Here is a 15742-nt window from a genome sequence, read left to right on the forward strand (position 1 = left end):
TCTTCATTCTAATCTGAAACTGCCAAACATGTGTACTTTACTGACAGAGAGGAAGAAAGAACGGTTCTGACAGGTTTTAAGGTAAAGCAAAACAGAACTTAAATCTTCTACCATTCAAAAAATAAAAAAAGTTGTCTAAGGCTACAAATCTGGGTGTGGACATCTAGATCACTGTTTCTTAAACTGTGGTCTGAGGACCCCTGGGGCCCCCCAAGACCGTCTCAGGGGTCCGGGAAAACAAACTTATTTGCCAGATATTGAAAATATTTGCAAAATTTAAAACAATGTCAGTCTTCTCATTATTATTTTTTTATTTGTTAAAAAAACGGTTTTTTATGAAAAAATATTTTAAGTTAATATCTAATGGGTTCCATATGGTTATTCTTATGTGACTCAGTAAATAAATATTCTATATGCATCCATTTTAATTTTTAATGTGGTAAATATTGATAAGTATAACCCATACAGACCCAAGCTCTTTTGGGGTCCTCCGTGGGAAGGAGGGGAGAGCAAAAAAAAACTTAAGAAACACTGATCTAGATGGACACTAGATGGCAGCAACGAGTGGAGTTGTCTGTACCTCTTTCTTGCCCCCTACCGGTCCTCCAGATTTTTACAATCTGGATCCAAGGGTCCTCTCTAAGGATCCACATTGAGCTGCCTCTCACTTGTCCCACCCACCCAAATCAAGAAGCCACCAGACCAGTGTTTCTCAACCTTGACAACTTTAAGATGTGTAGACTTCAACTCCCAGAATTCCAAAGCTGGCTGGGGAATTCTGGGAATTGAAGTCCACACATCTAAAAGTTGTCAAGGTTGAGAAACACTGGTCTAGACACTTCCCACGTTTGACTGAAGAGTCGAATCTGCAAACTTTGCGTACCTAAAAGGCCATGAGGTTCCGACTTGCGCCTCTCCGAACCCCTGCCTTGATCCTTCCGTTTCTTGCTCCCCCGCAGGCTGCTAAACCGCTTCATGGGCACCAGGAGCTGTCAGTCATAACCCTGGATCCAAGCGCAAATCCGGCCCACAGGTGGGGGAAAGGCACCAGCTGAAGTCGTCCAAACAAGGCGATGGGCAGCCCAAGGGGCAAAATTATACCGATCCGTCTGGAACGGAGAGGATTAAGCAAACCAGCGGCGGCCCGCTCTCCTCCAGTCCCCGCAACGGAGCCCGCAGAATTTAAAAACAGAAAGATTTTGCAGGAGATCTTCACGCGCGGGACCTTCTCGACGCCCTGTGCTAAGCCACTCCGCCAGCATCTATCGGCGCCCTGTGCTAAGCCGCTCCGCAAACCCGGCCAGCGCGCTTAAAACCCCTGCTAACTTTGAAAACAGCAGCCGTCGCAGCTCCGGAGGTGGAAGAAATGCCCACGCAGGCAGCCCAGCTTGGGGAAAAGCGGGTTATGACCGGCAGTTCCGCGGCTTGCCTCTTTTTATCGAAAAGCCTGCATGGGCACAGCGCGCACGAGATCGCTGGAAGGGGATGACCATGTGCAGTTCGGCGTGATGCCCCTTTAAAAAAGACTGTAAAAGGAAACCGCGCTTTCAGAGCAGGACAATTCCTGGCACCTGCTGGCCGGAGCACATTCCCATTATGACATCATGCAACTATTTTGATTCACGGCTCTGAGCTCTTGAGCGGAGCTGCTCCGGGCAGCCCCGGGAGCTGCCAAGCCTCCTCGGGAGCTGAGTGACCAGCCGGCTGATGGGGAACCAGGTGCTGCGATTTCACCGTAAACCGGTCCTCGGAAACTTAAAAAGTTTTCTCAAAACTTAAAACTCTCCCGGCCTTCCAGAAGAGGTTTAAAACACGGTTATGCCACCTCGCTCGGGATGTTAGCCATTCGTGGGGGTGGTTAGCACCCTGACAGTGCCAAGGATAAGATCTTATTGCCATCTTGAATTTTATATTTTATATTTTTTGTATTTTTATATTTGTATCTGTATTTATGTGTATTTATACTTACTTTTATATTATATTGTAGTGTTTTTAGTGATTGCCATCTTATTATCTGTAAGCCACCCAGAGTTGTATGGGAGATGGGCAGCAGAGAAATTTGACAAATAAAGAGGAAAGGAGAAACCACTTCGATGTCCCCCCTTCCTCTCTCTGTGTGGCAAACACCATGCTGTGTTATTTATGTACGTGTCTGACCAGCATGCACGAAAACGATGTCCTTCTTCATGCATTCTCTGCGTTGAAACAGTTTGTTCAGAAATATTTCCAAGGTTACCTGTTCTCCAGAAGAGAAGAAATCTAACTGGTGGTTGGGTCCATCCATAGTGCCAATCATTAAACTGACCACATGTGGCTAGAATCACACAAACCCATGAAACCCAGACCAGAGAACACACTTTATGGCTTCAAGGGTTGGGGAAATGCAACCCTTCTCTTGATATGGGAAAATTGCCTGGGATGGAGGCAGTAGATAACTTGCATAAGTAAATAAAATATTACATACTATCTGCCATATAAAAGGTAATAAAAGTCCTGCTGCATTCAGCTTGGAGTGGCCCATACAGGTCAACCTCAGAGCATCTGAGGGTCTTCTGGTTGGTTGGATGGCAACATCTCATGTTCGGTTTTGCTTTACTAAAATTGCTGGGATGGGGCAGAGGGCTGTTGGTTTGGGAGCGGAGTGGCTACACACACTAGTTACAGCAACACAGTAATTTCAGGGTGAGTTGTTCCCACTGAAACCAAGGGGACTTGAAAAGGATTGCATCCAGGATGAGTAAATAGAGAGCAATGGTCAAAATAACTGACAGTGAAGCCAGCTGTCTTTAAACATTTAAATATAGGTTTTGCTAATCCATTAAACATTTTGATAATCTGTGTAGAATGAGCTAGCCAGATAATCTTGCATGGACACCATCATTATGCAGTTGAGTCAATAGCAGGGCACTGGATTTAATTGCATCTCAGCAAAATCAGGAGCCCCTTTTTGTATTTCTGCTCTTTAGTGTCTGAAGAGACAATAAAGTTCTTGTTGAGCCTTGAGAGGGGCAGGGAGTCTTAAATCTGCCATACCAAATATAAAACAGAGTGGGAAAGCAGCAGCAAGAAAGGATGAGAAATCATGACATGCCCATCCTTTGTAACTGCTAATTGCTTGTATTCGAGGGTTGAGCAAGGTCATTTTTTTCACCGACAAACATTTTTTCACTTATTTCTAAGATGCTCCCAACACAATCACATTTCAAAGTGGTTCATATACACGGACATTGTCTCCATTTGCCCCTTGCTAGGTCCACATTTCTTTAAAGCGAGTCTAATACCAAACCAATGTGTAAGCCCTACCCCATGGGTAGGCAACCTAAAGTACTCCAGATGTTGCCAAACACTCCCAGCATCCCTAGAAACCACGAGCAATTTCAGCAACATCTGCAGGCCACAGGTTGCTTATCCTGGCTAGATGGCAACAGCTGAGCTCAGCAGAGCAGGAGATATTTTGCCTTAAGATGGTCGCCATTCAATGGGTGGCATTTCCAGGTGGGAGGGTGTAGGAAAGAGACTGCGTGCATCCTAGACTATTTCACTGACTTTCAACCACTCCTTTGTGGAAGCCTGTTTCACCTTTCTACAACCTGGAGAATCTCTGGTAGATCTAATGCAGAGATACACACACACACACACGGATATTTGGTGTTGATCTTTCATTTCAGCTGGCAGAAGGGGAGGAGGAAGAGGAGGAAGAAAGATTTCTACAGAAAGTTGCTCAGAAAAGCTGAGGAAATGAGGCTCCATTCCCTTGGCTAGCAAAGTCTGAAGAAAAAGAATGGAGACAGGGACATCTATGGGACGGGTGGATGATTTTGGTCACAACTGCGTGATCAAAGCCCTTCCTCTTTTTTACAGCACGTGCAAGGCTTCAATCACATGGTTGCAGTTGCCATATTTACTTTTTTCACACACACACACACACACATACACATATGAAATGCCCCCCCCCCAACACCTCTGAATGGCGAGTTCATTGGTACAAATTTACCTGGCTGGCAAACACCATCCCTCCCTGGAGAGTTCACACATCACACTAAGCCATCATATAATTGGCCTAGGTTTGATTTGCTTACTTTGTTTCTTCAGATTTGGTTTGTTATGTGAACTTTGCCACTGTTTTGGAAACCATGGTTTATGGTTTAATATGTCCTAACCCAGACCATGTCGCTTATTCAAAAAGCATAGTCAAGGAACCTGGGGCCTGCTGTGATGTACAGACTCAGTTGATGAGGAAAAGTTCAAGGTCAACTGATAGTAAGCGTGACTGATCTTAGCCAGACCCTCTGAAAAATGGGAATAACAACTAGGATGAGGAACGAAGAAAAGGTTAAGTGAAAAATAATGGGACAGGATTTACGCTATGTGGTAACCATACTTAGCAGCAGTAACTAAGAACGTTGACTTTAGTAACTGGTTTGTATACAGTATCACAATTATCCATGGTTTACTTTAGCTGGATTTGGTTGAACAAGACACACTGGCCTGATTCACATGTCAAATGCTAAGCCATAACCCATGTTTCTGGAAATCCCGATAGCTAGATTGAAGCATCATCAGAACTGGAGCAATCTCACAATGGCTCAGCAAACCAAGCCAAAGGGACTGATTTCTAAGTCAATGCACTTTGCACTTGGGTTATAGTAGATAAATCCTGAACTTCGTAGAATGAGCAAAGGCGTGGCCATATTTATTCCCATGTCTCCAAGATTCAGTAATTATAGGGAAGCACAGGGCAGGCTGGCTGCGGAACAGAGAAAGAGGAAGCTGCATGCTTGTTAACGCAAAGTGCTTGAGAAATTTGGAACTATCGTATTTTATGGCCGTGAGAAAGGTCCAGTGAAGGTCACCAATGCCCGGAAGCTGAGAGATGCTGATGCATTGTTCCTCCTAACAGGATTATCCAGTGGCTGGGTCATTCCTATTTTTCATTCCAGTGTCCCTGCAATCCATGATTCTATGGAAGGCCACACCAGGGGGGCAGAACATTTTGGCAGGAGGATCAGAAAATATTTTGGCAGATAAAAAGGGCTGCACTTGTGTTGAAGTCCTCAAGGGCAGCGAAGGCCCAAATGATTGGGAAGGACAAGGAGAACAATCAGGATCCCTGCGCTGATCTGCTCAACTCGAGGCCGATCCACCAGCTCAGGGAGACCCATTTTGTTCTACAGCAGGCATTCAGAAATAAGCTTTGCTTCCTCAAGGTTGACACAGTCCAGTTTGGAAACCTCAGTGACCTGCTGTTTTGACTCAAAAGTCTTTGGAAGCAGAGCTAACGCTTCTGTTCCCAGAGTTTGGCATCCTGAATTCTGATGGCAGCTTTTGTGACAATTATGATACACATCAGTAATCTCATTAGTATCACTGTCCGTGGGATTATTTGTCCAGAAAAAGTTTAAGTATATATAGCTGACTGTGGCTCAGTTAAGTCAGAGATCTCCCCACACCCCACCCCAAATCCTTAATCTATGCATGATGCAACTTCCCTCTACAGTACTCTGAAAAATTACACCAAGCAAACAAACAAATGTGATTTGTTATACTTTGGGTTTATTGCAATGTCTGAATTCAACCACCGTCGTTTGCCAACTACAATTTATAGCTCACCACGCAGTTTGCAAACCATGGTACAAACCCAGATAATTGCAATTAATGTAACAACAAACTAAAGCTTAGTGTAACCAGGTCAATGAGAGAGAGAGAGAGACTTTCCCATTGCAGTGTTGTTAAGATCTGCTTGTCCTTAAACTGCTGTTTCCCGCTCCCCGCAAATCCTGCAAAGAATGCAGTGTTATAATTTAATCCTGGTGAAGTCTACATCTTAAAATCTAGCCAGGAGACAAAGTTGGGCAGGAGAGGAATTTCAGTCTGGGTAGCTTGGAATGTGATGCATGTATGTGGGTGAGGATGGTGGTGATGGGGGAAGTTGGTTGAAATTCCCATTCCATAAACCAGGATGCCAAGGTCACCCATGGCAGGCTGTCCAAAAAATCAAGATGGCAACTGCAACTGCACAAAAACCCGGGGCTTCCATTGCACAGCTGTAGTATCACCCCTGCAAGGTAGACCAGACTAGGAAACCAAAATCATGAATGCTAATCCTACTATTATTGTAAGGTTACAGTAACAGAATCCTGCAAGTCTGAATGCCCCTCCCGCCTCCCTCCCTTTATCTGGACTCAGATTTCTTTTATCTGACTGTTGTCTCGGTTGCAGCTCTTCCTCCTGTTCCTCAGGGTTATTCCTTCTTCTCATTGCATGCAGCTGCCATTTTGACTTTTTTGACACTCCCTCCCCATGGATGAGCCTGCAGGGTGGCCAACTTTTTTCTGCACAGGGCTAAACTAGCCCTTGAGTGTCATATCCAAGGTCAAAAAATACTATTTAATCCCTAAAAGGCGGGCTTGCTTCCATGTGACAGTATGATGATTTTATACAAGATACTTTTATCTTGTACCCAATCCTGCATCGTTATCCTAGCATGGCTAAATGAAAAAGGCGTGCGCTTGACTCCAAATTCCAAGCTCTCCTGAGCTCCAACCTGCAGGGTCGTATAATTTTACAGATATTTCTTGGATAACCAGAAGAGCTTATCTTGACCATGCTCAGAGAATTTTGGGAGAGCGGTGGGAATTTGAGGAGGGAAGAAATGTGGTTTATAGGCTAGGAGGAAGTCTCTTCCCCAGATCTTGCCATCCACATCCCAACCGCCCCAAAACGACAGCAGTAGGAAGAAGTGGCAAAGGGAGGCTTTCGATCATAATAAAGTAGGCGTCTGCCATTTGGGTCAAAATAATTATTTTAGCACTTTGCATGTTCTAAGACAAACATGGAGTTGGAGCTTCCTGCAATGCTTGGACTTCATTCCCCAAATTACCAAGGGAATGATAGCAGAGGAGATAAAAATCCAGAGCTGGGTCACTGATGGGCTTTGCCCCTCAGGGAGAATATTTAGAGAATGAATCATGGAATAACAAGTTGGAACGGGCTGAAGATCATCCACATCAGCATCCAGAAATTTCTCTGGCATTTGGGAAGTGAAACTAGCATCTGGACGAGAGAGGGACTGAAGGTAAAGTGTCTGTTAAATGCAACTCTACACATCCACATAGTTTTCTTGGCATCAATGAAAGAGGTTTCCCACTGCCGCCTTCTGGAATCTTTTTGACTTCTTCCAAGCATAGTCTACAGTCCCTTGGATTTCTTAGTGGTCTCCCATCCACGTATGAATGGGGTTGGCGTTTCTCCAAATTGCTATGCTCAGAATATGTCGGGATGAGGCCAGAATTCCAATATGGGAGAGAATGTGGGGGACATCATTTTGGGGAAGGCCGGAACAGACAACTGGATATGGACACTGCTCGGTTGACTAAGCAAAACACTAATTACCCCCCCAGCCGTTTTTAGCCCAGGCTCAAGTGCACAATTTACCATCTGGAGATAACACTGGAATTAGATCCAGGGTTAAAACAAACTCACTGAAATCGGTAGGTCTTCAGTTAGATTTGGCCCATTTTAATCTCATTGATTACAACTGTTCTGCCCTTTAAGCACACCCAAACAAATCCATCAAGGTATTCTCTTTTGGGATAAGCAGGATGCAATGGGTAGAAAAGGAATAAGAAATATAAAGTCAATGAAATTAAAGGCATGAGATAAGGGGGGAAAAAAAGGCAACGTACCAGTTTACACTGACAGCATTCACCATGCCTCTCCGTGCCATTCTACCCTTGCAAAGCATCTTTACTTCCATCACATCCATACTCTGCTTCTCACATTGCCTTCTGTTTCTTAACTCTTAGGATCATTTCAGTTAAGGGGATTAGTTAAAAAGTTGTTTTTGCAATAGGCTTCAGAAAAGGCATACATTTCCCCTTAGCTGCTATGGGAACCACTTTTTTAAAAGATTGATCCTGTTGCTCAATGTTTTGTAGGTTGGGTGGTAGGTAGCAGTCGGTAGGGACTATTACCCCACCTACTTTGCCAGAGCAAAAAATGGGAGACTAAAGGCTTATTCCAGATTCCCATTTTTTTTTCATGATAAAGGTTTCAAAACAAATGTCCCCAGTTTGTTCCTGGGGACTTCTGTTTTTACAAAACCTGGAACAAAACTCTGGATTGGGGGTGCTTTATTTTGTATTCATAATACCATTAAAAAAAAAAAAAAGCTGTTCCTGTCTCAGAAAGTTTGCAAAATCATACAAAATAATGCTCCTTTCAGCACATGATACATGTGAAATAAACTGAGCTTCAATCACACAGTTACAAGCGCCATCTTGACTTTTTTTGACACCTTGGCCATACCTCCCAAAGACAGTTTCCCTCCCCACCAGCCTTATATTTCTTATTAGAATTATATCATCGTTGTTTCTGCATCTCATTTATTGTTGTTGTTTAGACAACTTCCAAAGAGAGCTCTGGACAAGATTCATTCACATTATTGTTTCCTTAGTGTGTCTAAAATGCCCATTATGGGCCCAAAGGTTTTCCTGGGAAAATAATATTGGTGGCCGATCACAGGCTGCTTGGCTGGGTGCCGACCCTTCCCATTTATTTCTTTTAAATAATAACAACCGTAATTGTAAAAAGTAACAAAATAATAAATAAAAATATTAAAAACCCTAAAATCCAGGGTGACATGAGAGAGAAGCTCCTGAGAAGAACAAGACCTACACCAGTGTTTTTCAACCTCAGCACCTTCCCCAGCATGCTGGCTGGGGAATTCTGGGAGTTGAAGTCCACACATCTTAAAGGTGCTGAGGTTGAAGAACACTGACCTAGGCTTGTCCCTACTCCTGAGAAGAAGAAGAGCTGCCCTTATTGGGTTTGAAATCAACACCCCCTTGGCTTCCTTTCTGTGGAGGCTGCCCAAGGTTGATTTATCTTCAAATAATAGATTGCGTAGGTGGACCTTGCCCAGGACATTACCTATAGCCCTGGACATCCAGCCAAACACCAGAGATCCAGCTGAGGCAACTGAAGACAGAGGGCGGGTCTTCTCAACTCCCCGCAGTTTCTCTATATTAAATTACTCAGAGGGTGTTTTTCTTCTCCACATCAATAAATTCAGAGATGCAATGAGAATCTTTGCAGCAAGCAAGAAGGCAAAAGATATCAGGAATCTTCCACTTGGCTTTATTTTTGGTCATGGTGTCCTAAGATTGGCCAGATTCCTTGACCTGAACCCTATTTTTAGACTCTGGAATGAAATTAACCCTTTGTTAAACCTCTTCCTTTGGAATCTTACAAACGCATGGCTTTCTCAGGGATCCAGGCAACAAGGCATGCATTGGTCCATGCTTTCAACATTGCATCCTTGTCTTATTGTTTTGGGCTTATGGGGTGCCCAACAGCGGGGAAATAGAATATAATTCCATTTTTATTTATTGGCAAAACTGAGCCCAATCCCTCAATGACCTTGGAAAAGGTATGATCTTTTTTCCAAGTGTTTGGGATGATGCTTGCTGTATTCCAGCTTTCTGAACCTGGGGCCCTCCAGATAGGGGTTAGCTATCATCTCAACATCCTTACGGGGCACCAGGTTGGTGAAGCTGTTACAATGCGAATGGATGATTTGACTTTAACCTCAAAGGAATTTCAAAGGAGGCAGAAGTGAAGACAATCAACTTCCAATGGCTTTGGAAGGATTAGGGAGTAGAAACACCTCCAGAAACACCTGAGATGGGCATGTCAATCTCAGATGGGCAGGAGGATGGCAAAACCTAATATCAAGCATTTGTAGGTGAGACCATCTGCCCTGTCCTTGGCTTGCCTTATTTGTAACAAGCCATCACAAGGCCAGATAGCAAGAAAGGATTGATGGTTCCCATCCTCTTCTTCTTCTTCCACAACGCTGTCTGAGGATCTGCCAAGAATATCAGTATATAGTTGACTTCTTATGGACATCTGATCATAAGACCTTTTGTCAGCTGGCTTCTACTAATTCCTGGCATTTGTGGAGAAGTTCACCATAAGGTCTTGACTGAGGTGGTATCAGAGGGGACTACCCTCCTTCTTAGCAATTAATTCTCCTAATGCCCAAGAGTAAAATTTCAGTTTTCCAGCCATCTTTTTTCTTCGCTTTCTCCCCCCCAGGAATTACCATGGGAAAAAGACAGTGTCGTGATCATGAGGCATGAGGTCCCCAATGTAGAGCAACACTACAAATTCATAAAGGTAGCATAAATACGAAATCTCATCTCTCTCTCTAATTCTTCTATCATCCACCCACCCACCTACCCATCCATCCACCTACTCACCTGCTCTCTCCTCTCTCTAAATCTCTCTCTTCTATCATCTATCCATCTATCCATCCATCCATCCATCTATGCACTGCTCCTCTCCTCTCCTCTTTTTCTTTTTCCCCAGCAAGAAGAAGAAAAAGGGAGAAACCTCTAATCATGTCATCAAGAATATTAGCCTGATGTACTCCAAAAATCACTGATATCCTATCATGACCTTCACAGGGGAAACTAGTAGTACAACAGAGGACAATATTTAGCCCAGTGTTGTATTTTGGGCCATTCTATCCTCTGGAAAGTGTTTTAGGACTATACATAAATCTGTCTGTTGTTTAATCTGATCTCTCGACAGATTAGGTCAAGACTCTTCCATGTAAACATTACGTGTTCCTACTGGGCATCCTGCTTTCTTCTGTCCCTTCCTCAACACCCTAATACATGAGATTTCAGGTCAGATGCGGTGCTGTTATTGAACACAACTTGGAGCCAGAGTTTCCTATTGAAGCTTCGCCTCATATACTTTGCAGAATGTCTTGTGCTATGATCGCTAACAGCCAAGACTTGTCTAGAAAGCCAGGGAATTGTAGCTTTTCTAGTAAAAAGGTACTACGGATTTCCCCTCCCAGCACTACAGCTCCAAGGATTCTCTGCTTGGAATAGGCTGATCCGTATCTTCCAATCAAGAGTGCCGATATAACTGCAATGCTGCAGGTGGAGGTACACAAAAATAAAGGTTCATTGTTCAGCTTCCTCCTTAGGGGTTTAGTTTGTAAAGAAACTAGCAAAGGAACATGGATCTGGAATCAAGAGTGAGACAAGCTGGAATCTCCTTCACTGGAGGTGTTTATACAGAAGATGGAAAGCCATCTTCACAGTGGCTGAAGTACTGAATTCCTGCACTGTGCCAGGGGGTTAGCCCAGATCAGTGTTTCTCAATCTTGGCTGCTTGAAGATGTGTGGACTTCAACTCCCAGAATTCCCCAGCCAGCATGGCTGGCTGGGGAATTCTGGGAGTTGAAGTCCACACATCTTTAAGAGGCCAAGGCTGAGAAACACTGGCCTAGATGATCAACAAGGTCTTTCCGACTCTTTCATTCTAGGTGTTGATGATGCAAACTCAAGTAACTCTCCTTGGCCGAAAATTATCCCCAAAGGCAAAATCAAAACGGCGAGAAGCATGGCAGAAAACAGAGTCAAAATATACATAACTAAGTTTAAGAACAAAGGGATGTTTCCAGTAGATATACAAGCTTGAGTAATTTTTGTGTCTTGAAGTTATGTCTCTCTCAAAATTATGCAAGAACTGTCATATTGGAGTGTGTGGATCCCACAGCCTTAGTGGTCATTCATAATTTAGGGCTGCTGGAGTTTCGAGCAAATCAGCATGCCTCATTAACATATGAATGGTTCACTCTAGGATGCAAACTCTCTATGTGCAAAGAAGCTGTTTGTTGCCACTCCCACATTCCTTTGCCTCTTTCTTCCTTCTTCCACCATCCAAGGAGGCAGCATGCTTTAGCGGCTCCCTCAACCTTGGCCACATGCTTGGGCCTTGAATAAGGATTTTTTCCCCTTTTCTCCATGCAGCTCTTGGCAGCAATGAGGGCTGAGAGTTCATTAAGTTTAGGGAAAGAACAGAAGAAACAAGGAACATCATTTTTCTACTGAAGATGGATGTAACTGAACCAAATAAATCAGTAAGACTCCTTTTACTTACTTCTAAACCTACTTTGTCTAAGTGTGTGATTCTTTATGCTTGGGAGGGTTAAGTGTGTAAGATAATAACCTGTATTTCTCTAATGTGCTCATTAAAGCTATTTTAGATAATATTCTTTTTCTGTGCATGGCTTCTCTGTTGTGTTAAACTCTGCTCCATTCAGTGGTCCTAGCTGTCCACTAATGGCTTCAAGGGCAATCTCATGGGTCATAACTACCATCTTGAGTTTTTTGACCCCTCTTACAGACCCTTTTGTGCAGGGTATGGTTAAAATAATAAGAGGGTGACCGCAACAATTTAATTGAAGCTCCACCAGTTTTGTGTGTGTGTGTGTGTTGCCTTGAGTAAGGATTTTGAGCAAGACCAGAGCTTGTGAAAGTGTTTATGCAGGGTGACTGTAATGCTAGCACTTTGACATAATGGACTGTTAAAAGAATTATGAGAAATGTCAGAGTATTTGAGGATGCTTATTTATGAATGTGTCTGTTGGTGTCTAGTTTTGATCCGAATAAGTTGTCTTCTCATGCCATCTATGATTCTATGACATGGGGGCCTCTGAACATTTTTGACGACTATCTGGTATATGTTCCACCTTCTTTGACAAATGTTTCTTGAGAAGCTCTTTGACAATTTTTCATTCTTTCCATGGTCTCACCCTGGATATTCCTACACATAACCCTATACCTGATTGCAAGCTATTGTATTTCAGCATGATTCAATATTTATCCTTGAATTTTACTTACTGTCGTTGCAAGTGCTAGCATTATAAGAAACTGTCAGGCTTACATTTTGAAAGAAAAGGAAATGTCTGAAGGGATTAAATTAAATTTTGAGTGTTTAAGTTCCAAGTTCTCCCCTTTCAATTATCTTGTTTCTTTCTGTTTGTATTTTCTATTGTATTCTAAGTTCATGTTCATGCAATCATGTTGCATTCAATAATGCATTTATATATTTATAACTATGTTCTAAAAAATCAATATTTTCAATTATTTCAATTATCAATATTTTTAAAAGTGAGTTGATTCAGAGGCTTAGATATGCCAGGCCATCTTTCTGCCTCCAGATTTCATCAGTAATAACCTTTGGTCTCTACCTCCCTCCCCTGGTGCTATTTTGCTCTTTGAATAATGGAATTTTTTAATACTTAACAATCAAATGTTATTATATGAAATGCCTGAACAAGCCTAGAAAAACTCCAGAATTAATCTAAACATGTTTAAAATCATACTTTTGTTTCCTTGGTCCCTAGGGAAGAGAAGCTTACTATGTCATTTTATCTTAGCCAAATAAGGTGGAAAACATTAATTTTATTAAATGGAAAAGAACTGGATTTTGTTGGAAGAAATCTAGGGTCTTTCAAAGATGATTTAATGTGGGCAGAATTTTACAATCCTTTCATCTTTTCAAATATGCACAGACATACTGTAGGTCATCCAACCCAATGATAGGATTTTTTTAAAAAAAGAAAAATGTGTTTTAAACCAGGCTTTAAAGTTGGGGATGGCCTTTTTCCAACTTGATGCCTTGCTGGCTACATATTCTGGGTATTTTACAGTCCCAGAATGTCTGGAAGGCGTCAAGTTGGGGAAAGGCTGCCTTAAATTGACAAAACCAATTATTGAAGGCAAATACAGCATCTTGGTTTCATCTGAAATCTCCTTCTACTGTTTTCAAAAGCCAGTTGTGGGTAGAGGTTTCTCCTATCTACCCCTGAGAAGCATCTGGATAATAAACATATTGATAAACTAATTGTCGATCTTTCCCTACGGATGCTAATTTTACTTAGTGGATTTTGGTTTGGGGGTTCTATTAAAGATTACAGGTTTACAAAGATTCTCAAACATGGACTGAAGCATCAGCTTGACTTCTGTATCAAAAGCCAAGGAGGCTGGAGTTCTGAATGTCCGCTAGAAGACCGCCAAAAATGTAGTCATTTAGAAGCCTGAACCTTACTAAAAGAAAACAGGGAAGTACAAAAACAGCACCATCTTAAGGTGTAAATCTGAAGAGCAGGCTATGTTAAACTGCTGTTTGGAGGATTGTCCATTGTTGAGAAGATAACACAAGAAATCACTTTATAGCCAAACAAACCCCTGAGCCATCTTGCTTACTATAGTCTACATCACTGTTTCTCAGCCTTGGCCACTTGAAGATGAAGAAAGGAAGACAATATCCATCAGATTAATGGCCTACCTAATCCTGCAAAATTTCTCCCAGGACTTTTTTCCAAGAATAACCCAGGATAACCAGATGCGTAGGAGCAGCCCACAAGGACAACTTGAGAACTGTAGCTCCCATCTGCTAACATGCCCCGTCACACTGCAAGTCATCTGATTTGCAAGCCATTCACAGTGCCCTGTAAATCCAACCCTGGTTTGTTCTCATCAACTGTAGATTGCAAATGCTCTTAGCTCGGAAATGCCAGCTGAAAACTGGTATGAGACCCAAGCTCGGAGGACGGAGGCCCAGGAGGCAGTGAGTGTTTCCAGTGAAGAACACCAAGCACAGGAGGAGTCCCCTCAGATAGGCATTCCAGCCAGTGCTGGAATGCTTTGTTATGCACATCAGCACTGGTTTGCAGTCAGCACTGGGCCATTGAAGAGGATGTGTCCTACAGCAGATGACCTGTTCCCTAAATACTGCCACCTAGAGGCAAGATACGCTAAGTCTGACCTTGGAAGTAGCTTACAGCCATCATAATTAGTAGCCTTTGAAAACTTTGGGAAAACATTGCTTGATTCATACCAGAGCCATTAAGGCAGTGTTTCTCAACCTTGGCCACTTTCAGAGGTGTGGACTTCAACTCCCAGGATTCCCCAGCCAGCTTGAGAGACACTGCCTTAAGGTCAGACCCCTGGACACTAGTCAAGGATCCCACAGTCCAGAAAGATCCCAAATTCAGTATCACCCAAGCTTTTGTAGGTACCTGCTGATAAGGAGGGAAGAGTGCAGAAAGCAGGAGAAAGAGGGAGGGAGGGAGGGAGGGAAATTGTGGATCAGAGTTCCAAGAACGTTCAGAGGAGCCAACACAGCCTCTTGCGCAGGTTGTCCCCAATCTCAGCAGAGTGATGGCTGGTCCAGCCCAACCATCTCAGAGCCCAGACCCAACTCGTACATTTCTACTGATGACAAGGGCAGAATCCCTCCCACAGCCTCAAGAGGCTCACATTCAGAACACTCCCTGTACCTCTCTCCCGTTCTCCTCCTGGCTTATTTTCACCCTGCAGGTGAAGGAACCTGAGCAAAGCTCTCTTGGGAAAAGATGATCAGCTCCTTACTTTTTCTTGATCTGGAGAAGAACTTGATCCCTCCAGGGGAGGTGGAAGCATTCGAGCCCGAGGAGGAAGAATCTTTCGAGGACGACCGGAAAATCCCACTGAAGCTCATGCGACGAGGAGAGCGAGGTGGGGATTCCTGGTACGGGAAAGGGAACACCGTTTTGGGTGAGCCCGGACTGTGTTTCGACTTGATGGGAGCAGAGGCTGGGCTGGAAGGCCGGTTCTGGAACCCCTTTGAGAAGATTCCTTTGGAGGGGCTCCCTGAGTTGTAGCTGTCTTCTGTCTACAAAAGAAAGAGAAAGGGGGTATCACCCACTCTATAAATCCATTCATCTCGCAAGGTCCCACCTGCAGGGAGTGTTGGGTTGAAATATTAGGAATTAACACCATTAAAAATCCGTTATCACCTGATTCTATTTCAACGTCCAAGTGCAAGGTTTTGCCACATACATACAAAATCCACCACCTTTCAATCATTGTGCATTTCACTTTTTAAACAGATT

At 43.2% G+C, this 15742-nt stretch overlaps 1 protein-coding gene across 4 annotated transcripts in view; it reads right to left on the reverse strand.

Annotated features, from left to right (window-relative positions):
- Nucleotides 1–15742, reverse strand: part of PRKAG2 (protein kinase AMP-activated non-catalytic subunit gamma 2) — a 160451-nt gene that overhangs the window by 88124 nt on the left and 56585 nt on the right. For 3 of the 4 annotated variants that reach the window (XR_010067926.1, XM_063303362.1, XM_063303360.1), the window contains one exon: nt 15240–15522. Coding sequence is in view for 3 of the 4 variants with exons in the window: in XM_063303362.1 (XP_063159432.1) it covers nt 15240–15522 (283 nt within the window). In the remaining variant the exon portion in view is untranslated. Of the gene's footprint in view, nt 1–883; nt 1026–15239; nt 15523–15742 lie in introns of those variants that run through there. The other variant, XM_063303363.1, reaches the window with a different exon arrangement.

This window comes from Candoia aspera, chromosome 4, assembly GCF_035149785.1.
Source record: "Candoia aspera isolate rCanAsp1 chromosome 4, rCanAsp1.hap2, whole genome shotgun sequence".
NCBI classification, from domain to species: Eukaryota; Metazoa; Chordata; class Lepidosauria; order Squamata; family Boidae; genus Candoia; species Candoia aspera.